General features: G+C 44.7%; 1 protein-coding gene across 7 annotated transcripts in view; it reads right to left on the reverse strand.

Annotated features, from left to right (window-relative positions):
* The window catches only part of PTPRD (protein tyrosine phosphatase receptor type D), a 546,060-nt gene that overhangs the window by 172,009 nt on the left and 346,295 nt on the right, over positions 1 to 27,756 (reverse strand). For all 7 annotated transcript variants that reach the window (XM_075559913.1, XM_075559911.1, XM_075559908.1 and 4 more), the window contains exons 9-14: positions 21,107 to 21,240; positions 16,676 to 16,820; positions 13,148 to 13,453; positions 12,007 to 12,200; positions 9,760 to 9,786; positions 5,110 to 5,227 (exon numbers count right to left, since the gene is read on the reverse strand). In XM_075559913.1, coding sequence (XP_075416028.1) covers positions 5,110 to 5,227; positions 9,760 to 9,786; positions 12,007 to 12,200; positions 13,148 to 13,453; positions 16,676 to 16,820; positions 21,107 to 21,240 — 924 coding nt within the window. The remainder of the gene's footprint in view (positions 1 to 5,109; positions 5,228 to 9,759; positions 9,787 to 12,006; positions 12,201 to 13,147; positions 13,454 to 16,675; positions 16,821 to 21,106; positions 21,241 to 27,756) is intronic.

Raw genomic sequence — 27,756 nt, forward strand, 5'->3', positions numbered from 1 at the left:
CAATATCTTTTGTTAAGATATTCAACAATTTCTGGCTCCAAGGGGCTACTTAATAAGATGTACACTGTGCATCCTTTGTGTGTGTGAGAGTGTGTGGGAGATGAATGCACACTGTAAAACATTTATTGATGTAAGCCATAGGTAGAGCGTATTCTAACAATATTTGTCAGCCATGTATCGGCACTTTTATGATGATCTGCTGTGCTACTTTGCACGATTACTTTGGTAGAAGTTTGGAGAAATAGTGGAGATCCTTAAATTCTCTCTCTCGTATACACACACACACACACACACACACACACACACACCCAGCGTAGAAATTTGGAGAAATAGTGGAGATCCTTAAATTATCTCTCTTACACACACACACACACACACACACACACACACACACACGAGAAATTTGGAGAAATAGTGGAGATCCTTAAATTCTCTCTCTCTTACACACACACACACACACACACACACGCACGCACACATCACCCCACCCCCACCCCCCAAGCGCTGACTTTGGAAACTGCATCTACTCTGTGGTAGAGGAAGCTGAAATGGGATCATGGTCTTTTGTCCTTTGAGCCTGGCAGGGCCTTTCTTGTCTGGGATCAAAGCTTCCGGGCGTGGATCAGAAAATCAAAGTAGTGTTCTGGACATAGGAGCCCTAGTCAGGATCTCCTGGTTTCTACTGCTCTGGCTGGGGAGTCGCGGTCTGCTCGCTGGTGGCAGCACTACAGGACTCCAAGAGCCATCCTTCCCAGGCAGAAGTCTCTGTCGGCCTGCACGCTACTGGTAGCCGCGAGAAGCACACCTACAGGGGATGCAGCGATGAATCGAATGCCGAGGCACCTAATGGAGGAACCCCGCTGTCACTGGCAACATAATGGGATGCCAAACTTGTTATGAGGACTTGAGGAAGTGATAGGGATTATTAGCTCTTGTTAGAACTCTGGGGTAGTCATTGTCTTCATCCAAAGAGTGATAAACAGGCCGTAAAAGAGAAAGGAAATAAGAATCCTATAGAATATCTAATTAAAAAACATTTTCTTAAAAACTCACTTATTTGCATTGAAACCATTCCTTTTCTAGCTTCCACAAACTCTAGCTTCATTTCGTATGAGTAACTGTATCCCCCAAGTACTTGTGTCCTTTTCTACTTTCCAGAAGGTCTATACATTGCACAAGTACCTACCCAAGTACCTACTGTCCACATTCAACAAATACCTGTACACTAGCTCAGAGGTGTTTAGGTGGGAAAATAAAGCTGCATTCAGTAGGGGCTGTGTCCTCTAATAAACCCTAACTGTAGTTGAGGGGATGAGCAAACGAAGTCCAACAGTCCTTAAAGCCTCGGGTTACCGTGTGGACCACTTTCCAAAGCCATTCCAGTCGTGGGTCACTGATCCTGCCTACCCCAGTAATGGACTCACAGGTCCTTAGAGGGTACCATCTGGGCACGCAGACCATCTTGACCAGTGCCTTCACTGACATATTCAAAGAAGCAGGCAAGCCCAGCATCAATCCGTTCACTGAAGTTTTGTCAGGACTTATATAAACGTTCCTTGCTTTTCATTCTTCTTATTCCCTTATGATCTTTTTTTTCTTAGAAGACTTTTTGGTCTTCAAACACGGTGTACACGTGTTACCTCTCCCGGCCCCTCGCCTCCCCCAAACTCCAATCTGAGGCAGTGCAATCACTGAGACTAACCAAGGCATGCCTCCCAAAGGCTCTAGGCTTACCCGCCACTTAACCTCACACCTAAGTAGCAACAATCACAATCGATTGGCCTAACCCTATAATTTCCAAGCTCTCTATGTAATAATCATCTTTTCCAGTTCCTCCTGAAACACAGCTGCTTAGAACCGCACTGATGTTCTTGTGAAAATAGATACACAGCAAATTCCAAATCAAAGAATTTGCTGGGTTGCCTTAAATCTCAAGGCCTTGGGAAGTAGAGGAATTGTTATGGTAGAGAACAAATAAGAATATTAACAAAGAAAATTATAAAAGTCATAATCACTGAAACTTTTACTCCAGATCACCCCCCAGGAGACCTGAATCCCCCAAGTTATTGACCAAACCTGTGTTTAAAACACAAGATCAATTACAAACCTATCATAAATAAGTATAACCCACCGTCAGGAATTTTACCCAGCGAAGAAACTTGCATGAGAATTCTCCATGGAAGCGCTAACTAAATACCCTTGTAATTGTGGTTATTAGACGCTCACATCTGTGAGGTAAATGCAATCCTTCTTTATAGTCATGTAACTGTATGAGGATTTTCTTTTTTTCTTCTGGTAACAGTGTAGCAAGCAAAACAAATGAACATGTTCACCAACTGCATGGGAATAAAGCGTGACAAGGGAAGGCCGTTTGGGCTGCAAAGGAAAACAAGACCATTTCTCTGCAGGCAGGTATACATCTGGATTCTTCCACCTCCATCCTGGGCTCAGGTCGGAGGTCTGGAGAAGAAAGTACACAGGCAACTCACTTGTCTTTACGACAGCCAAACCTAAGCCTGCGGATGACCATCGGTTGGCAATGGTGCCTGGGCATTCCAAAGGGAGTCTCCATGGGAGCAACAAACAGAATCCCAAAGAATCCTCTGCAGGATTGTTTAACCTGTTTAAGCTGTTAACCCACCTGCCAATGGTTTGAACTTACTTGCCTCTCCCAGCCACCAGAGGAAGGAGCAGCAATCTACATTAAAAAAAAAAAAGTCCCTCTTTGGAAACCATGCGGGGCAGGTCTTCTCTGACTTAAAGGGTTGCTGGGACTGCAAACCAGTGAGGATGGCTTGGTTTTAGGTGATGGAAGAGCCACAAGCTAGTCTACATGAGATGACAGTAGACAAAAGCATTCCTTTCTCTAGGATTTACCTTCCTTAATGATGGAAACTTTAGATTCCCTTCCTACTTACATGGCCCCCATCCTACGGCCAAAGGAGTCTGATGCTTCAGGAAGGGCGGCTTAGGCACAGGAAGATGTGGTTAACATACGAGCAGGCGTCCAGTCCACAAATGGCGGAGTGCTTGACTACTAACCCCAAACCAGGAGACTAAGCCCACCTGGAGGCACCCTGGGATAAAGACCCGCTGCTCTGCTTCTGACAGCTCACCGACACGGAACACCCAATGGAGCAGGGGTCAACCCCGACACATATGACACCCCCATTCGTTGAAAGTAAATATGGGGAGTCTTCATCTCACATACTTTAGACATGTTATCGGGAGAGACCAGTCCCTGGCAAAGGAAACCCTGGCGGGTAGAGGGAAAGTGGGGAAGAGGAAGGCCCTCCAAGAGATGGATGGATTCCGTGACAATGGGTTCAAACGCGAGGAAAATACTAAGGCTGCTGCAGAAGCGGGCAGTGTTTCATTCTCTTGTACACAGATTCGCTGTGGGGGTTGGGACCGACTCGAAGGCACCTGACAACAACAACAACAACAACAGTAGGTGTGATGAACTTGAGAGCAACTGTGTCTAATTCCATGCATGTTCCTCATCTTCGGAAGTCCTTCCAGTAGCCCACTCTTGGATGTCTCTGTTCCAGCGGAGGCTGTTCCTTACCAGCAGGACCCCACTAACCCCACTGGACACAAAATCCTGTGCAGGGCACAGGCTCAGCCTGAAGCTCTGCTGCTCTTGAAAAAGGAAGGAGGAAACAAAGAAAAGCTCAGAAGACTCTCCCTTGAAGGAGTTTGCCATCTGTAATTCTCCTGCTGGAGGCAGTTCCAGGTGGCGGGATGTGAGTGAGGCAAATCTGATGACATTTAGACAAATTTGGCAGCGAGCACGGCACCCAGGAGAGCACTCAGCAGAGCAGCTGTTCTTGCTTTCTGCCTTCTCACAAAGGTGTGTTCCCCCAAAGTGGAGGGAGAAGTGATTTGCAAGGAGTAAATCAAATCATACTTCCAGTGTGCCATGGGAGACGGCTGGAGAAAGGGATGAGGGAGGCTCTTTTGGTAATTATCTCTTAATTCATTGGGTTTCCCATGTCAGGTCTCCTCTCCGGCTGGCTGTTCCTAATGGAGCTCACCAAACAACGTGGAAGAAGATTGGCGCTTCCGGAACAAACACCTATATGTTCCCTCGCCTTCTGGCTTTTGAAGAAGCCTCTGGGTGGCACAAAGAGTTGGTGGTTCAAACCCACTCAATGGCATCTCGGAAGACAAGCTTGGCTCTAGAAAGGCCAGAGACTGGAAAATCCAATGAACAGTTCTATTCTCCACATATGGGGTTGCCATGACCCAGAATGGGGCTGACGGCTACTTGTGACTATGGAAACTTGCTTTTTGCTTCATTAAAAAAACTTTATTCTGTCACTGAATTTGGAGTCTTTGGAAGGTCCACAGCAAGGGATGAGGAGGACAAAATTAGGTAAAAAAACAAAACTCTTATCAATTTAGTTCACAGCAGTTCTGCCAATAAAGGGTTTGCTTGGGGAAAGGCTGGGGGTGTTGAGACTTCTCTCCCCAGATGCCCTCCTTTCCTCCTGATTCCCAAATCTTTATAGGCCTTGTCCTTTCGTGTCATTCAAGTCTCACTCCACAAGGACAGCTCCCCTGGCTGGTACAAAGGGCTAGTGTCTGTGGCTGTTCTCAGAAGCACCTGGGAAGACGGATTTCCAAGAAACCAGTCATGGAAAACCTCACGGGATCCACATGCCAAGTTGGAGCTCATATTTTGGAGGAAATATTTTTTTGGGGGGGTGTTCATTTGTTGATCATTCCTTGGATGGAATATCAATCCAAGGCACATCAATTCCAGCCGGGCAGGACTCTTTGGGCGGTGGGGGGTTCTTATTAGTCACATCACCAGGCACCTGGACTAGACGTTAAATAAACAGTTGCTGAATGCCTCATTGGCTCAGTGGGGGTACAGTAGGTTCTGGAATGCCCATATACCGTTTTCTTCTGATGTATATTACCACAGGAACAGAAACACGGACTGTGGCCCAGGTACAGGAGTTAGGAACAGCATAGCACCAATCAACACAGCCCATAACCAGGAATTCCGGCTCCGACTGTGACTCTGTCACATCGGTGACACCAGGGAACCCACCCACACCCTCTGGAAAACGTCTATGACTGTCACCAAGGCTTGGTTACCTGCCCCCGTGGTCGACACCAGTCTGGGCTTGCTGCGCGCGCCATCTCCTTTGGTGGTGTAGGCTGTGACGGTGAGGGAGTAGGATGTTTCAGGCTGTAGCCCAGAAATGATCATATCCTGAAATGACACAAAGAAATGACACGGACTTGAAACATGCACGGACACTCTGGGGCGAGGGGATGGATGGAAAGTCATAGCCATTGTGCGCATGCGTGAGCATTCCCTGCAGCCATGCCAAGCGCTGGAGACGTCATGTCTGGAGCTCATGCTATGGAGGCTCTGTGTGCAGGCTAACAGTGAAGTGAGGTACATAAGTCTTCAGGGTTGAAGACTGACATTTGGAGCCTGACTCCCTGAGGTTGAACCTGGCTCTACCCGGTCACTGGGATGGTGATCGGAGGCAAGTGACTTGGCCCCTGTCTGCCTCAGTTCTGTCTGCCCATCTAATTCTTGCAATACTAATACTAGAGGTCTATAATGCTGTGGGGGAGATTTAATTAGGTGAGCCCTTAAAGCAGTGTCTGACTCTTCTGACGGGTAAATTCCAATGCTGTTGTTTCGGGGTCCTTCTCACAGGCAGGAGGGCAACGGATTGAGGCCTGGTTTGGTCACTGAAGAGTGTCGCCAGGAACTTACCCACCTGGAGCCTTATTTAAGTTTCTTAACACTCTGGTTGTTGACTTGAGAACCTTATTTAAGTTTCCTGCAGAATCAACTAGTTTCCAGTCTAAGCTACAAGTGGTTGTATCGGCACGTACTGGCCCACAGCCTGGCAAAGGGAAGGATGGCAGTACAGTTGGTTTAATCACCATGTAGGTATCTGGTCAACTCTCTGTTGGACCTAGATACCTGGAGAAATTTCCTAGGTTTTGGCTCACTTAATTGCATAGATTAATCACTGAAATCATTATTCATCTAGGAGAATTCTAGTGGCTCGTGGAGTAGACCACAAAGTCAAAGACTTGAATGAGCCTTGGGTTCGAGCGCATCACTAAGATTTGTTCACGTAACTCTGACTCATCAAAAAGAAGGGCAACTTTAGATGTATAAACGATTTTTCAAAGCTCTTGGTATTCTCCAAGTAAGAGCCTCATGCAGGAAGTACTTCCAGAATGATCTTTGAACCGGTCCTCCAAACAGGTTACATGATTCTTTATTATGCTGGTTATTAAGGGGTGCTAGGTATTTTCTTTATAACTACACACACACACACACACACACACACACACACACACACAAGTGCAAAGTCCTTTCATATTTTAGGAACAGCTATGGTTTCACATTGAACATGGCCACCTTTAAGAAAATATGCCACATCCTTTGCTTGCTAATATGCAGACAACTGGGGAGAGTGTGACGTGGACGGACCAGGTTGTGTGAGCACAGTAGGCTTTCTCTCTGTAGGGCTATGACAGACACCGGGGAATCTGATCCCCAAAAAGTTGCTTTTTTGAAAACAATGTCAATGTGGAAATTCAGATACCACTCTGCAGTCATTGGAAATCACTCTTTGCCAGATGAAAGTTATACATCTGGGTGAGACTATCTTTTCAGCATTGTGGAATGGTTGACCTGACACTAACCCACTGTGGGTGAGTTGATTTTTGATTCACAGAGACCCTAGAGGACAGTGTAGAACTGCCTCGTTGGGTTTCCAAAGCTCTAAATGGGAAGAGGCAGCCTCATCATTCTACTACAGATCCACTGGTGGAGCTGAACCGCTGACCGTGGGGCTATCTACCCACATGTAACCCACTATACCACCAGGGCTCCTTTTGACATTACCATGGGCACACAAATCAAGAATGGTGTTGTGAATTACAGTGGACACAAGGACGATGTTCCACATTATGGAGGGTAAAGTCAAACATCCTCGTTTCCAAGGTCCTTCTAACATGTCAAAAAGCGGAGGAAAAAGAAGCGAGGCTTGGTTCCCGTCACTCCACAGTGCCACAAAGAACTCACCCACTAGAAGCCTTACTGAAGCATCTCCGTTATGAAAACGGGTTTACCTCATGTGCTGTACAAAATGGTATAGGGTAAAGAACATGATCTTCACTGGACACATCTCGACCAGCCGGGATCATGTCAACTCTAAGGGGACAATTTCTTCCTCGAAGATGTGAACCCATTTCCTTGGTGGCTTCAATACCCTCCGGGTGGTGGCCTGTCTAACACCATGGCTGTAGCTCTTCATTCTCCTGGTCTCCTTTTGTCCTGTCTACACCTCGGCCTCTATCAAATATTGGCCCTCATCAAAGGTAACTCACAGCTAGCCATCTGCTGTGCATCTCAAGTCCCACAAGAACTAGACTTATCCCCAAGCTGTTAAAGAATGCCTTCCTTGTTCCCAAAGTTACCCGATCCCAGCCGTCACACAGGGGCACCAGCAGCATACACACCATACATATCTATGGGACCACTTCTCTTGACCACCCGGTGTGACCCCAAGTGCCACCTACCTAAAGCGTGACATCCTCCTTCAGTATGGACCTCACTCTTTACCCCCCTATTTTAATGAACGGTAACGCCCAAACATAGGGACTCTCTTTCACCTCCTTCTTGTCCTCATATTCTTTCTCATAGCCTGTCACTCAAGAAGTTTGGGCCAAGGCTTCTTTTAAATTGATTATCATAACCTTCTTTATTTCTGCCTGGTTTTGTTGCGTTTCAACACTCTCTGTTTAAATGAAGGAGCCCTGGTGGTGTTGTGGGTACCAGTTGGACTTCAATCCGCCTGGTTGGCGGTTTGAAACCACCAGCAGCTCCTCTGGGGAAAGACTGGGCTTTCTGCTCACATACCCAGTTGTAGTCTTAGAAACCCACGGGGGTCGCTATGGGTCAACATTGACTGGATGCAAATGAGATTTTGTTTTTTATGGTTCAATTAGCATAAAAGTCTTTTTTTGTTTGTCTCTTGGATCCATTCAATGTACCAATGGTTTTCAACCTGCAGAAAATGACCTATTTAGCAGGGAATGAACCAAGTTAGCTGCCCATGGACAGCATTTAAAAAAACAAACAAAAAATGTAATATAGACAGGAATAAAATTATTCGAGCTAAGGGTATTAATTTATAAAACTTGTAATAAAGCTCTGTGTCCCTTGCACCTAGAGACACACACACATATGCACCAACACACGCGTGAACTTCAAATGCATGTAGAACACTTTCATTCTCTTTTAATTCCATATGTGTCCATGAACTAGTAAAAGCCCCTGTGTGTGTGTGTGTGTGTGTGTGTGTGTGTGTGTGTAGTGGGTGATGGTATAAAATGTATTTCTTACTATGGGTAATGCTGAACATGTTTATGAAACACTTCTATGCTATCCAGTCCCTGAAAACTGATGCCTTGGACATACTATGTACCAAGAATTCCCAGCGTGAATCCTTTGCTTTGGTAATAAATGTTTGTTGGCCAAATGAGAGACTAGCCCTCTCCGGCCTTCATTTTGCCAAACAGTAAGACCTCCTTTCCCCTCTTTTTCATCTGTATCATTACTCTTGCCAATGCCGACGAGCTAAAGGCTGATGTTTTAGCCACGAAATGATTAGCTTTGTCATCAATAAAATTTTTTCCACAATTAGTCATCAAACCAAATAATCACTTCTTTGTCTAGAATGAATATTATAATTTCTCTCTCAGCCTTACTTACCACTAACTTACTTATAAGAACCTTTCACTTGTGTCAAATTGACAAGTTCATGATCACTGGTGTCTAGCACACTCAAATGCTTCAATGACTGCTGATGGAATTCTCACCTTGGAAAAAGATATGCTTCTGCTTATACACACACACAGAGACACACGTGCGTGCATGCACGCTTTCCCCCCAAATCTAGTCCTTCTTACCTATTAAAATATCAACTACAAGATTCCCTCTACAATCCTGGTGCATTGTCTCCAAACTCATAGCTCTGACCCTGTGACTCATTTGGTAGTCCACTGTTCATAGTTCTAGTTCTGTGCCATTGTATGTGACCTTTCAGGGGTTTGTGTCCTCCTTAGCCAGCTAATCTGTGGCAAGTGACATATCTCATATCCCCCACAGGGCCTTGTATATAAGAAGCTGTCAATAAATGGCAGAAGACACATGCATTCAGGCATTTAAAGGACACCCCTCCCTCCTGTGATCCTCTCTGCTTCTAGGCATGACTCATTCCATGTCACTCCTGTCTATACGGGGGTGGGGGGTGGGGGGTGGAGGAACGGCCACGTCTGAATATAGCTAGTGGGGGTCAGAACTCCACTGACCATGTAACACCTGGAGTCGTATGCACGAGCACCCACATGCACCGAGCTGGTATCTCCAGGCTGTGAAGCGTCCACTCCCAGCAGCCCTCAGTGGCTGGGTCACAAGGCAAGCTTGGTAGCAGCTATCAGATAAATTGCATGAGTCCCTGACAATCCGCGTGCCATCAGTCGCATCGTGCCGATTCCACAGACCCCCCAAAGCCAAGCTTTTTGTTTTTGTTTTTTTTAAGTAAAAGTGTGCCACACAGTGAGAATAACTTAAAAGTATTTTGTTAGTTCATGCATCTGAGGAAACCCGATGTCATTGTCGTATCATAAACGCACGAAAGGCGGGTGTCAGAAAACACAAGCATATATGCAATTGGTTTTGAGAAAAAATTAATAATTACTCACATGTTCAGTAGTATCATCAAATTCCCACTGATTGAGATTAAGAGGTTTGGGGGGTAGGGAGCAGGGAGACACAAAATAAAAAGAAATGAAGAGAAATCTGTTGCCCTGAGAAAACACATTTGTACTCTTTCCACTAGAATACAGTTGGCAAGAGAAACAGCGGGTATAATGCAATTTCAAGGAGTATTCAGTGTTATGTTGATATTACCCACCACCAATTGGGAGATTCAAAGTAAATATGCTCTGGCATATATTCAGTATTAAAACCTGTTTTAAACATATATTATACTTGTATAAATGACTGGTTCATTTAAAGGAACCAATAAGGCATAACAGAAAGCATATGATTCTAATCAGACAGCGCTGTGTGACATTTACTTCGACTCCTTTCTAAGGTTACAAGACTAACTCAAGTATCCATTTAGATGAATATCTTTCATTAATATCAAATTCTTACGGCTCCAATGAAGTACTGCAAGACTTAATGAAATCTTAACAGATCGTCAAAGAGAATATATGAGATGGGCAAGAAAAACACCAGGAGAATCAGCCATGAATGAAGAGCCAAAGTCGCAGAGAGGGGAACCAGACCAAGCACCAAGCTTGGGTTGACATTTGTAGCAGTGGGTGTGCTTTTGCTCCCTGAGTGATTGTCTTCTCTCAAAAAACGGAGACACAAGTACAATTCTGTACTGTGTAATGACAGCATCTCAGAACGAAATGCTCACAGCAAAGCATTGTGGGACAAGTGGGTTAATTTCCATCAACGGCAAATGTACACACGATAGCCCACAATGGCGTTAGCCATTCTGTAGCTTGAGTACCCTTTGTGTTTTTTTGAATAAAATAAATAGAAGCAGCAAGGCCGCAGGCACTTTCCAACGTGGAAAGACTACTAGAAACGTCTACTTAAATTCACAGAGGCGCCTGCATCTCAAAACCACACCGCTGAGGTGTGGTGGGAGGAGCTGAGCGAGCTGGAAACCCCCTTCGCCGCACTCTGACCAGGATAAAGCAGCAAACACAAGCGCTTGCATGACGTCAGCGCAGTGACGGCGTTGGACAGAAACCTGCCAGAGAGCCGGGTAATTGTGCCTCCTGGTTCCAGAGGGAAGAGTGCGGATCTGCACACCCTGGTACAGAAGTTCTCAACTTCGCTTATCGTCTTCCTTGTTTATAAGCAAGGGGGTTTCCATGGAAATATATTGCTTTCTTCTTATTCTTTTTTTTTTTTTTTTAACAAACCACTGAATTCTCTCCTGCCTCGTCACCAGTTTTCTGAGGAGAAAAGCACTCCAATGTTGACTACCACCCAACACCATGGGCACCGCATCAACTTCCAGCCCACTGTCTCTGAGTCAGCTCTGACGAAGGACTCCTGAGCTTAGCCCAGGGGCTATAGAGAATTGCCACCAGTTATAAGGCCACCTTTTCCTCCTCCTTTCATGGTATTATGCAGTATAAAAGTAGATTTCTTTTGAGACTACTCTGGAATCATTTTTAATTCATGACAATTTTTTCTGGATGCTCTGCTTTAAATAACTGATTACAAAATGAAGTTGTGACATCATAGTTGAAAACTAGTAGCAGAGAATCAATGCAATTTCCTATATACTCTGACTCACTACATACTTTTATTTGCTCAAAAGAGGGGATCCCAATTAAATGTGGAGAACCTCTGATTTTTTAATCATCCTCATTTTTATTGTCCTCATTTTTTAAGACATGAAGCAATCCCCTCAAATATGGACTATGTTAAAGGGGTACTATATAAAATGCTTGAGTACTTCCCCCCTCAGACAATACATTCTTCCCTGAAAGCTGTCATACATTTTAAAATTAGATCCACCAAGTTTCAAGCAATTTTAGATCCCATCAGCACAAGGTTTTCCTAGAATTCCTCCCTCTAATTTGATTCCACCAATACACATCTTTGAAGTTGGAGAAGCCAACACAGGAGGAACTGTAGTGCAGCGAGGTCCTGTATTTTCAGAAAACAGGGCCATGCTTTTCACCAGACTCAAGTAAACGCACCACAGCCCACTTCATCACTCGATGGCAATGTTAATTCAAAAGGTAAATACACATCCATGTGGCTCACTCGCTACACACTGGGAATTTTGCACCAGGCTTTTAAAACAATGCCAACATTTCAGAAAGTAGGTGCATTTCAAGATTCCAAGATGTTTTGAGCACCATATGAAGCGCATCAGATAAACAGATCGCTGAGTGATCTCAGGGTCTTACCTGTGCGTCCGCCAGCATGACATCCTTCAGCATGGGCTGGCCCTTGGGCTCACCGTTTTCCATCCTCACATAATGCACCTGGTACCCTCGGATCTGGCCATGCTGCTTGTTGGGCACAGGGGAGCGCCATGAGACTTTAACAGATGTAGAGTTGACAGCCTCTACCTCGACTTTGCGAGGTGGACCACTAGGAACTGGAACAACATCATCGGATCAAAGAAAATTATCGGCACTCGTCCCACCCAGTCAGTGCACTTTCTTTACTTAGGTTTCTTAGGTTTGGAGAACCAAAAAACGGGTTGACCTACTACGTTTCCTTTGAGGAACACAAACATTTTCAAACCATTGAAAATGCTCAACCAATCTGCTCTACCTTTTAAGAAAAGATCAAAAAACATGGTCAATGCAAAAAAGAAAAAGAAAAAAATGGAAGAAGAAGAAGAAAAAAAAGAGCATCAGAGAAATAGAAAAACCATGTAAAAATGTACAAAAGCCAAGGAAGATGCTTTGAGTTTCAAAGCATTAGAGCACAAAGAGGTATTGCGTTGAAATAATAACAAAAACTGGTTGTTGACCGTTGTGTGGTTTTTTAAAGTGTTCTTGTTTTGTAACAGAATAAAAAGATGCTTGGTCAGATAATCTTCTCTTTTTCAATCTCTCTCTCTTATCAAAGGTATTCCGTACAAAAGCTGCCAAAAATTCAATGCCGAGCAGAGCATCAGTGTCTCTAAAATATGCAAGACCAAAAGGCAACAAGAAGATAAGAAGGTTGTTTTGAAAGTCCACATTAGAATACAAGAAAAAAGAAGTGACTTACAAAAAGCCACAGGAAAAAAACAAAACAAAACACACACACATATATTGGAGATTTTTAGATGGCGATACAGAGCCAAGGCTGGATTGCAAGGCCATCGCTGCATACTGCCCTTCAAAAGGAAGCAAACACTGTGTTCAGATTAAAATTGAAAAATTAAGAAGGGGGAAAAAAAGCCCAGGCCGTAGCAAAGACAAGTCTTTAGCAAAAATATTGACGTTAGAGAGGTGCTGGGTTAGAAAAATGAGCAGAGGATGATGGAAAGGTGTTAGCCTACTAGGAGACTGAGTGTCAGAGGGTGCGAACTGACGGAGCAGAGTAACGTACCATCTTCATCGGTTCGAATCAACAGGGACAAGCTCTCAGGGCCAGGGCCAACGTCCGTGTGGGCTGTCACAGCAAGCTGGTATTCAGTCCATTTTTCCAGCTGTTCCAAAAGGTACTGGGTAGTGTCCGAGGGAATTCCCAAAATCTCATGTGGCTTGTCATCTTCCCCGTCCACGGCTGTGTACTTGATGGAGTATTCTGTGATGAGGCCATTCTGTTTGTCCACGGGTGGAGGTTTCCAACTTACCAAAATGCTAGTGGAACTTGGGCTGGTGCAACTAACGTCTTGAGGAGGGGCTGACGGCTCTGATTTTGGTAGTGAGTTAAAGGAGGATTTGAGTGAGAGGACAGGAGTGGTTGAGAAAACAAAATGATAAAACAAAAGAAAAGGCAAAAAATAAATAAACGAACAAGAAGGGCAACGCAATAAAACCAAAAGAAATAAGGCTTTGAAACTTAAAAAAAATGAAATAAACAAATCATTTTACAGATACATTTGTGGACCTTGGCTTAGTCACATGAATGAACCAAAATATGAATAAATGAACCAAAATAATTGTTAAGAAATCATGAGTGGGGGAGATGTGAGAGGATGAAATCTCAAGATTGTGGAGCCTCAAGTAAAAAAACACCTACCTGTAAGGTAAATTCCTCTTCTAAAACCCTCTCTCAGGACCCCCACCCTCTCCTATACTGACTACATCCAGCTTCCTGGAAGCTGCCCAGAGGGAACGCTTTGGGACTCAACAGGCTGATGAGAGTTCCTGCGTGGTGTTCCCGGCTGCCACAGCTACATTCTAGAACAAAGACTATTCACATACAGGGTTCATTTGTCAGGGTTTCTCAACTGAGGGGAGTTGCAGCCACTGCAAAATCCCAATAGAAAAATAAAACATATCCCAAAGAGAAACCCAAATAACAACAAAACAAAAATAATCAAAGCTCCAACATTCCAAAAAAGGTTTCCTTATGACTGACGACCTGCTTCTGCAGGCGTGAGCAGCCTCCTGAGATATGCTGGCCCTACACTGATGCAAACCCATAAACCGTGAGCATGCAGAATCAACGGAGGATGGAAATGCAGAGGCTGGGGTTTACCTACCGAGGGCAATGTCAGGCTGGTGGATTCTGACTGTAACTTGTACTTACCCTACATCAGCTTTCAACTGTTTTATTATAACTCTTCTCGATACACCATTGCTAGTGAAAAATTAGAGGCCACCAGCAACATTTTGGTAAAATTCAATCATCATCATCTACCCTTTACAAAGTGTCAATAACAGCCATTTCGTAAAATTGTTCCAACCAACCATCCAACCCACACACCCACCCTCCCACCCCCAATCCACCCACCCAAAGAACCATCTGAAACCGTAAGACATGTGTGCGGATGCTCTTTCGCCATGTACAGAATTATCCACAGGCAATAAGGTGTCTTTGGGTGCTAAAATCTATCCTTTTTACTGTCCATTTCAAAAATAAACTGTCCACATGTTAAAGCAATTCATTTCCATACAAATGAGCCAAATACATCATTATTTAGGGTGGGAAAAACCCTGAAAAGCTGTAATGAATAATGAACCTACTATTATAAATTGCTTTTAAAATTAACAATGTATGCTCTTAAAGGGGAACAAGCAGGTGGAAATATAAATATAAATATATATATATATGACATCTCTTTTCTTGTTAACGGTCATTCATGTTTACAGAGAGTGATGCAGCCTTCTTAGCTGCTGTTTGTCAATCCAATGTGTTGATTGGGAATTCCCTGGACTCTTGGGGAGTCAACCTTCTGGAGATCCAGGTGAAAGCTTTCAGAGGGTCACGAGTCTCTCGTAATGTTCATGGCCCTCGTGGCCATTACTCTCATGGGTTCAGATGGAGAACTGTCCCTACCAACAAGAGAGACACCCCCAAAGGGTAGCCTCATCAATTTTGAGTAAGATTAGCAAAACTGTTAGAACAACATTTTTATTGATTCTGACTAGAGGTTCTTATATCTCAAATTATAAAGCTTTTTGATAAGCATTATCATTACACATAAATCGAATCGTGTGTGGAACATTAAGGACTCTTCTGTAATCCTTTTTAAAAATCAGATTTTTTTTAAAGCAAGATTACTGCCTTCATCCTCCTATTCTGCTGGAATCTATTCAGTGATGTTTGCAAGTTTCACTCTGAGACAATGAAGTCTAGACAGCCTGTGAATATGGTTATACAAAGTCCAGTTTATCTGTATGGAGTTATATGTAATATGTAAACAAGTGAGGCTTATAAACCATGAAAAGAATCCTATGGAAACATGTCACATTTATTTAATTAAAAGACTGATTCTAAGACATTATCTTCTAGAGTGGCACTTCAGAGCCTGCCTGGGGTTCTGAGCAGACCGAGGGAATGGACATGCTTTGGTATGTAAAGGAATGCACACTTTAGGGGAAGAAGCTCTTGGCACTATGGAATTAAGCAAAAGAATCCCACTATTTCTCACATAAATAATCAAGTTTTTAAGAACAGGAAACACACATTTTTTTCATTTAAGCATCCTGTCATAGTTCAAGCGTCTCTAGAAAATGGCGGCCGCCATGTGTACATTTAGATCATCCAGTGATCCAAAGGCCAGGCTTTCTGAGAGGTCTGAAAATTAGAGCAACTTTACAAAAGCGAACTTATTCACATGTCACAGATCCCTCCGTCAAGAGGCACGGAAAACTCATGCAGAAAATCGCATGACAGTAACCCCACGGAACCCTTCCATTCGCCAGAAGGGACCAGACACTAGACTACACGTGGCTCCCTTCAAAGAGCGAGCACTAGCATTATGAAAACTTTATGCAAACTGATTTGCTCTGCGTCCACACCCCCCCCCTGCGATCAACATAACTAAGGCCTTAGAAGATTTGGGAGAGGGGGCAGTTGAACCTGGGGAAACAAAATACAATTTAGGATCGCACATCTTGGGCAACGGTGGCTGTGATTATTCCATTATTGCTACATTTGCCCAAATACAGATTTTCTGCCCATGTCCTACATTTCCACACGGACAACATGCAGAGTGAATAGCCAGGCCCAAGAACTACGGTTCTCTGAGTGGAAACAAAAAGGCAATATACAGACTGCCTGGCGAGCTAAATGACAATCCGTGTCATCCAATAAAGAGAAGGTTTTGGTCCCTGGGCAGCCTCTTTAGTTGTCAATCGCCCTAGCTCATTCTTTTACGGCTTCCTCTCACCCAGAGCTTTGCTTTTCTCCAAGGGTGCCCAATCCATCTCCTTGGATTTCTTTCTCTTTAGGAGACTCAGAGCATCTCCGAGACTCTTTTGGCTATAGGACATGGGAGAACTGGACCTACAACTTGGGCCACATCTGGAATCAGCTTTGACTATGGCGAGCCTCTAAGCCCCGACCTTGGAGGCTTGAGAGAAATCCATGACTCAAGCAAATTAGCAGGGTTTTATTTGGGGGGAGGGTAAGCCAAAACCCAACACTAGCTGCTAGTGGAAATAAGCAAAGAGAGACACCTACTTGACTGCATGGTTCTAGCTGATATTTCAGCCGTCGAAGCCCCCAGGCCTTGAGGAGAACGTGCAGCCAGACGGAAGGAATACAAGCTGTTTGGCTTCAGCCCTTGCAGCTGGTAGGATGTCCCTGGTTCAATAGTCATCCGTTGCTGTAAGTAATTAGTTAGAGAACTCGGTCACTTCCATGAAGTTCTACAGCAGTGTGTGTGTGTGTGTGTGTGTGTGTGTGTGTGTTTTAAAACACACTGCTTGGCATACTGCTGTCTGACCAATGTGTTGTGATGGCGTAAAAATGAAACAAACAAAACAGCCCATGGAGAATGATCGAAGATTCTCTTAGGGGAGGTACACGTTGCACCCACCGCTCGCCTGTCCTTGTGTCTTAATATGATGGTTTGCCAGCTGCGTGACGCTGGAAGCTCTGCCAACGATATTTAAAGTGTCAGCAGGGTCACCCTTGGTGCCAAGGTTTCTGTGGTGTTCCAGACTCGGAACAGACCACAAGAAGGTAGGGGCTAATGCTTCTGAGAGGTGAAGCAGTGAGCACATGATGGGTTAGTGGAACATTGTCAGATACAGTGCCGACACTCAACACACAACTGGGGAAGAGCTGCCTCCTCAAATCAGAGTTGACCTTGATGGTAAAGGAGAAGGTCCCTGAGAAAGAGGAAGACCTCCAATGAGATGGAACCAACTCAATGGCAGCTAGCATCAGCAACAATGGAAATGTCCACACTGGAAAGGCACATGTTTACAGATAGGCAACTGGAAACCAGGACTGTGGGGGGTGGGGTGGGGGTGCAGGGCAAGAGCTCTTTATGAGGTTGATCAAGTTATCCAAAGGAATCAGATAAGAGGAAGGCTGAGAAGCCACCTCCCATCCAATGCGTTCTTATCTTTAGGGCTCATGTGGTGTTGCCAAAGGCCAAGTTAAGGAAGTGTGGCCACCGGCAAAATTTCAGTGGCTAAGCAAATGAGTAGTTCATCTGCTATGACCTTCTGCGGAAAAATATGCCCCAGATTAGCAACAGTCCTTACTTCAGTAAAACCTGTAAAAGCAGGAATCTGCGCAAGACAGAGGCCTGATGGAAGGAAAGCAGAACAAGGGGGACTGCCCCCTGTCAAAGGTGGGACACTTGTAAGACCTGGTTGAAGCAGGCATTCCCACAGAGGTCTAGCCCTCCTGGGTTTCATGAATACAGTTCATAGGAGGACAGTTCACAGGCTCCAGCTTGCGGAACTGTGGCTGGCCTCTAAGTTATTCTGGTCACTTCTATGAAACCATGTCCCTATCCCAGATGGATTCAAATCACTTTTTGAATGCCCTTTCTTTAATGAATATAGAACCCAGAGTAAGGGGAAGGAATCGCTATTGTTTCCCTGTAACGTTTAACGTCAGAAAGGCATTTGAATGAGATGCTTTTAATCAAATGCTGTCACTTTTATTTGAAATGCTTGAAATTTGCCTTTGCATTTGAGCAAAAATACAGCTGTCTATGGGTAATCAATTTCAGATTGAACATTAACTTGCAGTAAACCTTAAAATACAAGCTCATAAGTAATCTAGAAAGGACATAAACAATCTTCAGGCTTATTTTTAAAAATCCAACAGTATACGCTGCTCACGCAAATCAAAATCAGCCATGAGGAATTCAAATAGGAAGTGAGCGTAAACCTCCCTAGGGTACTCTAACTTATAAACACAAACCATTTAAAAAATTTAGATTTACCGAACAACAAGAAAAAAAACCACCACAGGGATTCCATGCATAAACAAACAATCATGGAGCCAACATCTGCACGCTAAGCAAATGATACGAGACACGGGGTTCTAGGAAGCAGAATGTGGCGTCGGGATTGGGGAGAGGCTCGTCCACAAGCTGTGACATGCCCACGGCACACCCTGCTTCCTAAAGCTAAGGGGGCGTGAAGCACTTGCGGAGGGACATCAAGACATCCTTCACGAGACCTCAGTCTCTATTTTTAGAAGTCCTCACCACTGGACCCCCAGCAGCATCCTGATAAATGGAGAAAATACTGACAGTATCAACTATTTTGTTACATCAACCCTCATGGAAGCAAGAGGCAAGAAATCAAGTGGTGGACCGCAGTGGACAAGGCTGTTTCAAAGAAGGACCCCCTCAAGGTGCGACAAAGTAAAAGGTGCCACTTTGGGGCTCAAGAGGTGCCCGACCCAAGCACCTCCAGGTATTCTCAATCACCTCTTCGCCGTGCAGCAGCTGGGCAGCGAACAAGGCAGACCAGAGGGTCGTCAGTGCTTCTGACTCTAGACCGTCTTAGAAGGAGCTCAGCCAGATTGCTCCTTAGAAAGTGAGGATGGTGAGATTCCATCTCAGCTACGTTGGCCGTGTTATCAGGAGAAACCAGTCACTGGAGAAGGAGAGCAGGCTTGGCAGAGGGTCGGCGAAAAGGAAGAAGAACCACACCGAGGTGAGCTGACACGGTGGCGGCGTCGAAGGCGGTGGGGCTGGAGCAGAAGCGGGCAGTACTTCATTCTGTTGTGCGTAGGGTCACCACGACTGAAAACCGACTCAAGAGCAAAGCCAATATTCAAGTACCTAGGCTTGCCCTCATGCTAAGGAGCCTCCTTTCGCTTGACTCAGGCCAATGGATGCCCGTGTGTGGGTGTGTTTGGATGTACTTGCACATAGATAAATTTAGAGGTAGTGAGCATTTAAACCAGGTGTGGAACATTCCATGGAACACAGTTCTACTCTGCATATCCGTGGGTCACCACAAATTGGAATGGACTTGATGGTAACTGGTTTAAAAATATCAGTAGCTCATAGCTCAACTTGTTAGAATCAGCACTTTAAGTTATGACTGCATCTCAAATTCATAACTGAATGCTTCCTTTATGTTGGCTTTGATAGATAAGTCCCAAAGCACTGCATTTAAAACGCATTCTTCTGAGATGCTCCTCAATTCAATTCTAATAAAATCAAAGTTTACAAGAATATATTGATTTACTGTCACACTCACAAATACATACCAGTTAATTCATTTTGTATTTGAGCATTATAAAAGGCATTCCTTATGAGAATGCAGGGGCTACCTATCTCTCTGTGTGAGAAGTGTGGTCTTACGTAAAGAATGGTAAATTGGTTTGGCGATGCCTGTACGTTGATTCAGATTCATGGAAAGCCCATGTGTGCGAAATAGAGCTTCATCTCGTCAAGTTTTCAAGTTCATGACCTTTTGAAAATGAATCACCAGACAGTCTTCTCAGATGCCTCTGGGTGGACTCCAACTTTCAGAATTTGTTTCGATTAATTTTAGTTGGTCCTAATGTTCCCCGTTGGTTTTCATAGTAATTCCAGGTATAGTTTCATTACTATTATCCATTCCTATCTTGAAAATACCATATCAACAATCTGTTCAGAATGCCTGATACTGTGTCCCCTAGTAGTGACGAACACAGATTTTGACTGCTGAGATGCCAACCCAGCTCTACCATCCAGAAGTGCATGTGCTTATGGGTCCTTGGGCCAAGCAGGTCACTGTGTTCTAAGCATCCATTTGTTCTATGTGAAATGTATTGAAGATAGGGCCTCCCAGCTAGTAGCGTTGAGGGGATTAAAGAGTCAATAGATGTAAAACATTTAGACCAGTGGCTGGCCATAGAGCTATGTAACCTACGTTCTATTTTCTCTTTCCCCAATTGACCAATTTCTACCCTTTCTGTAATCCATTGTCATTTCATTTGTACAGAATAGTCAGCGTTTCTTCCCAGCCATCGCACATAGTTCTCAGTATACCAGGAAGGGTCTGTGCCGGGGTTACTATCTCTGAAGCCAGTCTGGACAACTTCATCGAGCTAGCATACAGAGCTCATCTGCCTCTTGCTAGGTGCTGACTTACGAACTTTAGTAATGAAGAAGGGTGAGAAAAGGTGTTCTTCCACCTTGTGGCTTCTTCTTTGGTTCTTCCTTTCCGAATCTTCTACAAGCTGATACTTCTCTAGAAACTGAGCCCAAAGGAGTCCCAAGAGGGGCAAGAGTTGTTTCCCGTGTGTTTGTGCATGCCCCCCCACACCACCCCCAGAGCTTCAAAGAAGCCTTTAAAAAAAAAGCATATTCCTATTTAATTCACACATTTTTTCCACCAAAGTCCCTCATAGGTAGCTGACCTTGAAACAGAACTTGGTCAGTCAGATAAGAGCAGTCCTGTTCCTCAGGAACGCTGGTGGCGCACTGCAAACCCACCAGGGGAGCAGTTCAAGGTTAGCATGAGGACGTCGTGGTAATCTGGTTCCAAAGGAGAACAGCCCAGGAAGAGCCCATGGGCCAATCTTACTCTGTCACGTGCTTGTTCTGGTCAAAAAACGGCTCCCTGGCACTTGATAACAACACTACCAACCACAGAGCAATGTTCAGGGCAGGAATGATCGAGAAGGTGAGAAACGTAGTCTTACCTCCTCCCCCTGCTCTCCATCTTTGTAGACCAGCTCATAGCTGGCGATGGTGTCTGAACGTGGCGGGGTCCAAGAAAGCAAAACGCTGGTTTCAGACTCGGGCTCTGCTTTGAAGTTGAGGGGCTGCCCTGGGACTGAAAACAAGGAGGCAAAAGATTGAGTGCACCCACATCAGGCGGAGTCACAAATTCTTTCACGAGCGCATCTGTTCAAACCCTTTACAAACTGTCCGTGTGCATCCATCGTACGTAATTAACACCAGCCCACTGAACCCGCCAGTATACAGCACACACTCCTTCTTCAGAACGAAGGCTCCCTACCACCCTTGCTGTGCGTCACCTAGCTCCAGTGCAGGAGGCCTTAGAGGAAGAATGTATAGAATATACCTGTCTCCGAATTGTTTTCACAATAACCTAAGCACTTCCTTCCAAACGCTGTTGTGAGGAGTAAGTGAGATAACTTATATAACATGCCGGGAATGCTGCTTAAAACCTAACTAGTGCTAAATAAATATAAGCTATCATCGTGTTACAACTGGGTGGGCACTTATTCTTTAGCACTGCATGTACTTTTCAAACTTATTTCCAATTATGTTTATATATTTCTGCCTCACTCCTGTAACAAGACCTGAAGGCATGCAGAATCATCCAGTAATTTTTTCCCCTTTATGAACCGGCATCTTGAAACAGCGGTGGAAACCAACCAACCATTATGTACCAATTAAAAAAACAAAACAAAAACCCCAAACTCCCTTCCACACAGAGTCATGTTGACTCACTGCGGCCCGGCAGGACATGGGAGCGTTGCCCCTCTGGGTGTCTGTGGCTGCAATGCTTCATGGGCTACTTTTAACTCCTTCATGACCTTGTGTTACTTTCATGGCCTGATTAAGATATAACCCTGTCCCTCGTAGGATGGATGCAAACACTATGCTACGATAGTTATATTTATAGACTACACTTAGCATCAGCAACATGGCTAACGTAACAGAGGCCAGTGCCAACTGTCTTTCCAGCAGTTGCTCTGAGACCTGTGCAGCAGTGAAGTCAGGAGATCTGTGAAGTTCTGTAGCTAACTGCAGGTGTAATCTATGTGAGAACACCTTACCACCATCCCGTGTGAGAGCTAGTTTTCTTAAACTCATTGCCATCCAACCAATGCTGGATCCCCTGTGAGTATCCGAGACCAACTGTTTACCAGAGTAGAAAGACCAGTCTTTCTCTCGTGGAGCTGCCACTGGCGTCGAACTGCTGACCATGCGGATCACAGCCCAACGCATAAGCATTACACCACCAGGGCTCTTTAACCAGCGGGTGCATAATGGATGACTAACCTCTTAGTCACCTTTCATCCATGATCCACAGGCTGCACTGGCACAGCTACTGTCACGATGCTCGTGGCCACGCCCTTTGCTCATGGCCGGCCTCTGACTTCCTGGTGATCGACCAGGATCATGACTATTGACACGATAGCCCATCTCAGTGTGCTATGTCTAAACATTCACCCCAAATCTCAGATGTTAAACATCAGACTCTCATGCATATTTAATTTTTTTAAAAGGAGACTTCTTCACATGGGTTGGGGGACTTTGAAAGTGTGTTCAGGGCAACATGGACATGAGCATTTAATGTCACATTTAAAAAGTCATATGAAAGGTAGCTTGTTAGTTCTTGAAGCATCCTTTTTTTTATAGGAAAGGAGTCCTTTGAGAAGATAAAAAGTATTGCTTTTCCCTCTCCTTATAGCCATCTCTCTGCACGATGGCTTTAAAGAAATCCCCTTTGTTTACAGAGAGATGAAAAGACCATGTTTGCAAGGATGGATTCTTATGATCCTTTTATTCATTTCATTTGTCAACCTCTGCATCTACATCCGAGCCTGTGCAGGTGTGTGCGTGTGTGTAAGAGGATCTGCGTGTGTGTGGGTGTGTGGACACTCGGATGTCGGGATGGATGCTTTAGGCCACCAGTCATCAGTGCTTCCTGTTGCCGGCTGCCTTCTGCATCTGCTCTCTCATTCACTTTTAATCACAGATTTTAAGCATCACATTCATTTGATGGTCTCTGGGAACAGTGTCTGAGAAAGTCAACTTTTTTTTTTAAAGTACCTGCCCAGTAGGGGATCTAACACAATCACTCAGGTGAAGACATAAAAGCTCAAGGAGAAAGAGAAAAACCAAGGGAAACAAAAACCAGGCAAAAAGCAGAGTGTAAAATAAGTCGCAAAAGACCAGGCAGGAGCCTCCAATGGAAGCCAAGAATGATGGGGCAGACGCAAACATGCAGACTGAGCTCTAACGTTCCAATGAAGGAAGACCTTCCCACACTAGAAATCCACACACCCATGCACGTACATATAGAGACTTCCTTTTCTCCTATAAGATCCCTCATTTCCCCACATACCTAGATGTCTGGGAGTCTTACCTTTGGAGAACCCTTGACTTAAACCAAACTTGAACGCCAAGTCACCAAGAAGGGGAAAAAAAAACAAAAATCACTACAAAAAACATTGGTGATACTGATGAGGGGCTCTCGGGAAACAATGACTTGCTCCTCTCAGCACAGGCAAATTATAAAGTAAGTGACGTGGAAAGAAACATGATGGAAAGTATCTTGGAAACCTAATTAATGTCTTATTTAGGTTGTTCGCTCTTTGCTTTTGATTAAAACAGATTCCCTGTTGGTCTCAATGATTCATTCTTGGGTAGTGAAACCAGCTGCATTTGACCTCATGAAAATGGGGTCTAGTAAAAGCCCCATTCTTTCTACAGAAAGTACTCACATGGTGCAAACTGCTAAGCACTCGATGACTAACCTAAAGATTGGAGTTAAGAATGCTCCTTGAAAGATGATCCTGGCCAGTATTGTAGACACAGTGTGGGAATTGTGCCGGTCTCACCCCCCTTCCCCCCCTGCCCCCCAATGGGATGAAACATGAAGGGAGTGCAACAGAGCAGCAGGGCGGAGCAAAGCAACGATGTCCCTGAGTAATCCCAAAAATAGACTTTGGAATTGGTGGGAAGGGCTTGACACCTTGGCAGTTTCAGAATCTCCTGTCAACTTGTGAAGGGGTGGAGTCCAGCCTGTAAATCAGATCATAGCCAATGAGACCTCTGTGTGGGCATGCCCTTCTCCTGAGGATTCTGGGAACTCCTATCTTCCTCCCTGGAGGCGGGACACACAGTCTGCTTCATATTCCTGATGCCAAGCCACATGGAGCTACACTGATGGAGCCAGAGCCCTGGATTTGGAGGAGCCACGTGGAGACCCATTCCAGTACTGAGATGCTTCCACCACCACTGGATCCACAAGACATTCCACCCACTGGCCTGTGATCTTCCTGTACTCAGCATCATTGTATGGCTACGTGAGTCTAAAGAGGAATTTATGGATTAATATCAAGATATGGGGTAATATCAGACTTATGGACCTGATCTGAACCGGGCTGGGATGTTCTCTGAATGCACAATTGCTCTTGGATATAAAGTTCCCTCTTACACACATATGGATGTCTCTGGATTTGTTTCTCTAGTCACCCAGGACTAACACAGCGCCTCATCAGACCCAACTGGAAAACATTCATAAGGTTCAGCATAAAGACCTGGAACTATTTCTAGGGTTCCCCTCACCCCCTTTTGTTCCCTCATGCCTATCTATATAAGATAGGCATGATAAAAAATCCTAAGGAGAAAACAAAGGGGACAACAGTTAGGGGGCCGGGGGAGGGGGGGCAGGGGTGGAGAGTATGGGAGAGAAGGAGGTATGGGAAAGGGAGAGGGAGCCAAAAACCAAGGTACAAGGAAACAAGAGATCTAAAATCTAAATTCAATGGCGAGGAGGGCTGGTGGGGTTTGATCAAGTGCAAAGTAGTTGAGAAGAATTACTGAGAGGCAGATGAAGGTCAAACATGATAGTGGGACAGAAGGAAAGTAAAAGGAAATAGAGGAAAGAAGACTTTATAGAGGTATAAATCTAGGCATGTATGTATGTAAATATATTAATGTATAATAATAGAGATATAGGTCTATGTACATATATAGATTCAAATACTATGTTTTAAGGTAGCAGATGGACATTGGGTCTCTATGCAAGCACCCCTTCAATGCAAGAACATTTTGATTTAATAACCTGGCATTCTGTGATGCTCACCTTCCTGACAGGATCTCTGAAGAAAATACAGGGGCATAAGCAAACATAGTGAAGAAAGCTGATGGTGCCCAGCTATCAAAAGATATAGTGTCTTTAGGGATTGAAGTTAAACAAGTGGCCATCTAGCAGGGAAGCAATAAAGCCCACATGGAAGATGTACACTAGCCTGTGTGATTACAAGGTGTCGACGGGATCAGGTTATCAGACCAAAAATGAACAGTTCTATACCCCCAAAAGATTGCAAACAAAGGGGCTCAAAGTAGAGACCAAAAGCCCATGTGTAGAAAATTGGACATCCCCTCACAGAAGGGTCACAAGGAAGGGAAGAGCCACCTAGAGTGCAGTACAGAGTGCACTGACAAAACAAACACTATTCCTCCAGTTCTTTAATGCTTCCTCCCCCAAAACAGTCATGACCCCAGTTCTGCCATACAAAATCTGGCTAGGCCGGAGCATGTACATTGATACAGATAAGAGTTCTCAGAACACAGAATCCAGGACAGAGAAACCCCTCAGGAACAGTAATGAGAGTAGCGATACCATGAGGGTAGAAGAAAGGTGGGGGGAGAAGGGGGAGAAAGGCGGAACCAATCACAATGACTGATGTCTAACATCCACTACCACCCCTGCACCTCCAGGGGGACAAACAACAGAAACATTGATGAAGGGAGACAGAAGATGATATAAGATATGAAAATAATTTATAATTTTTCAAGTGTTCACAAGGGTGGGAGGATGGGGCACAGAGGGAAAGAAAAGAGAAGCTGAAACTAAGGACTCAAGTAGAAAGAAAATGTTTTGAAAATGATGGGAACATATGTACAAATACACTCGATACAATTGATGTATGCTTGTAAGAGCTCTAAGAGCCTCCAATAAAATGATTAAAAAAGAAGAAGAAGAAAGAAGGAGGAGGAGGATGGTCCTGGCTACCTCCTTCCAATCGATTCAAGGCAAAACCAGACCCACTACCCAGCAGATCACAGCCACAGACAATCTAGGGAAGAGTTCTACTGTTCCCTACAGTTATACTCTGGCACACATAGGGTGACAATGAGTCACAACTGATTTGATGGCAGCTGGTAACCCCTCTAAATTATGAATCAAAGAGGCACAACAAAATGCCTGTCCTGTTTATTCTTGGACAAAGGAGGGGCAGTATGACAACTGGGTGATGTATCTCAACTACAATTCAGGACTTCTCTACTTTTCCTCTTCTCCCTCCCCGGTGGCTTGGAACGTGATGCTGGGGGCTGTCGGTTAAGCTTGTGGTGGAAAGAGGCATGTCCAGTGGCAGTAGACAGAGATCAAATGAGGGCTTGGACCATGGGAGCCTTGGGCCAGCTGATGGGCTAGTGTTGTCAACTGAGATTGGCCATTTGGATGGAGATGATGGTCCTGTCTTACAAGAGCTTCTGACTTTTCAGTAGTGGTTAATCTTCTAGGGAAGAAAATGTCCATCCATTTGAATGACTAGAAATTGATTTAAAGCTTTATTAAGAAAAAGGTCTTTATGAGCTAAATTCAGTAGAAGGCCAAGTGTTTTAAATGACACTTTTAGCAGGATTCTCAACTCTCTGAGTGCATTCAGTGCTCTCTCAGACTTCTGTGGACTCAGGTGTCACAAAAATATCACCTCCTGGCCATTTTGTTATATTTAGAGTAACTTTATATGAAGTAGATGACCCAGGGGTGGGGGCCGGGTGGTGCTGGCAGTGGTGAGCTGTGGGTCTGTATCCTTAAATTCCCTAAACGTATTCTAATGGGAAAACGTGCTTGCAAAATGACAGATTTCAGCACATGGCAGTCTTTTAGGTGTCTTTTCTTGTACTGCTTGGAAACTTCCGTATCTGTCCAGTGGCTCTTTACACCATGAAGAGGAGCCCCGGTGGCGTGGTGGGCTGTGCACTGGCTCGCCAACCACAAGGTTAGGTGTCATACCGCCAGCTGGCTGCAAGAGAAGGATGAGGCCTTCCTAGGCCAGAACAACCTCAAAACTGACATGGGCAGTTCTACGCTGCCCTCTAGTGCTGCTGGCAGTTGGAATACACTCAAAGACAGTGCTTTTTTTAATTAAAAAACTTTTTTTAAGACTACGGTGGCTATGGTGTTAAGTACCATTGAGTTGGCTCTGACCATAGCAACCCCACGCACAACAGAGCAAAGTACTGCTGGGCCCTTGGCCATCCTCATCACTGCTCCCAAGGATGCAGCCACGGTGTCCCTCCATCGCCCGGAGGGCTTGCCTCTCTTTTGCTGCCCTTCCACTTCACCGAACACGATGTCCTTCTCCAGGGATTGGTCTCTCCTGACAACACGTCCACAGTATGTGAGCTGAAGTCTTGCCGGTTGTGGCTAGAGGAATTCATTTGTATGTGTTTTCTATTTTACTCACACTGTATGCTGTTCTATGCATTACTGTATGCATTTAGGTGATGCTTCCATGCTTGCTGTCTCGCAGGCTACCCACGTCACACTTCGTCTGCCTTGACGTATGGCACG

Source organism: Tenrec ecaudatus, chromosome 10 (assembly GCF_050624435.1).
Source record: "Tenrec ecaudatus isolate mTenEca1 chromosome 10, mTenEca1.hap1, whole genome shotgun sequence".
Classification (NCBI taxonomy): domain Eukaryota; kingdom Metazoa; phylum Chordata; class Mammalia; order Afrosoricida; family Tenrecidae; genus Tenrec; species Tenrec ecaudatus.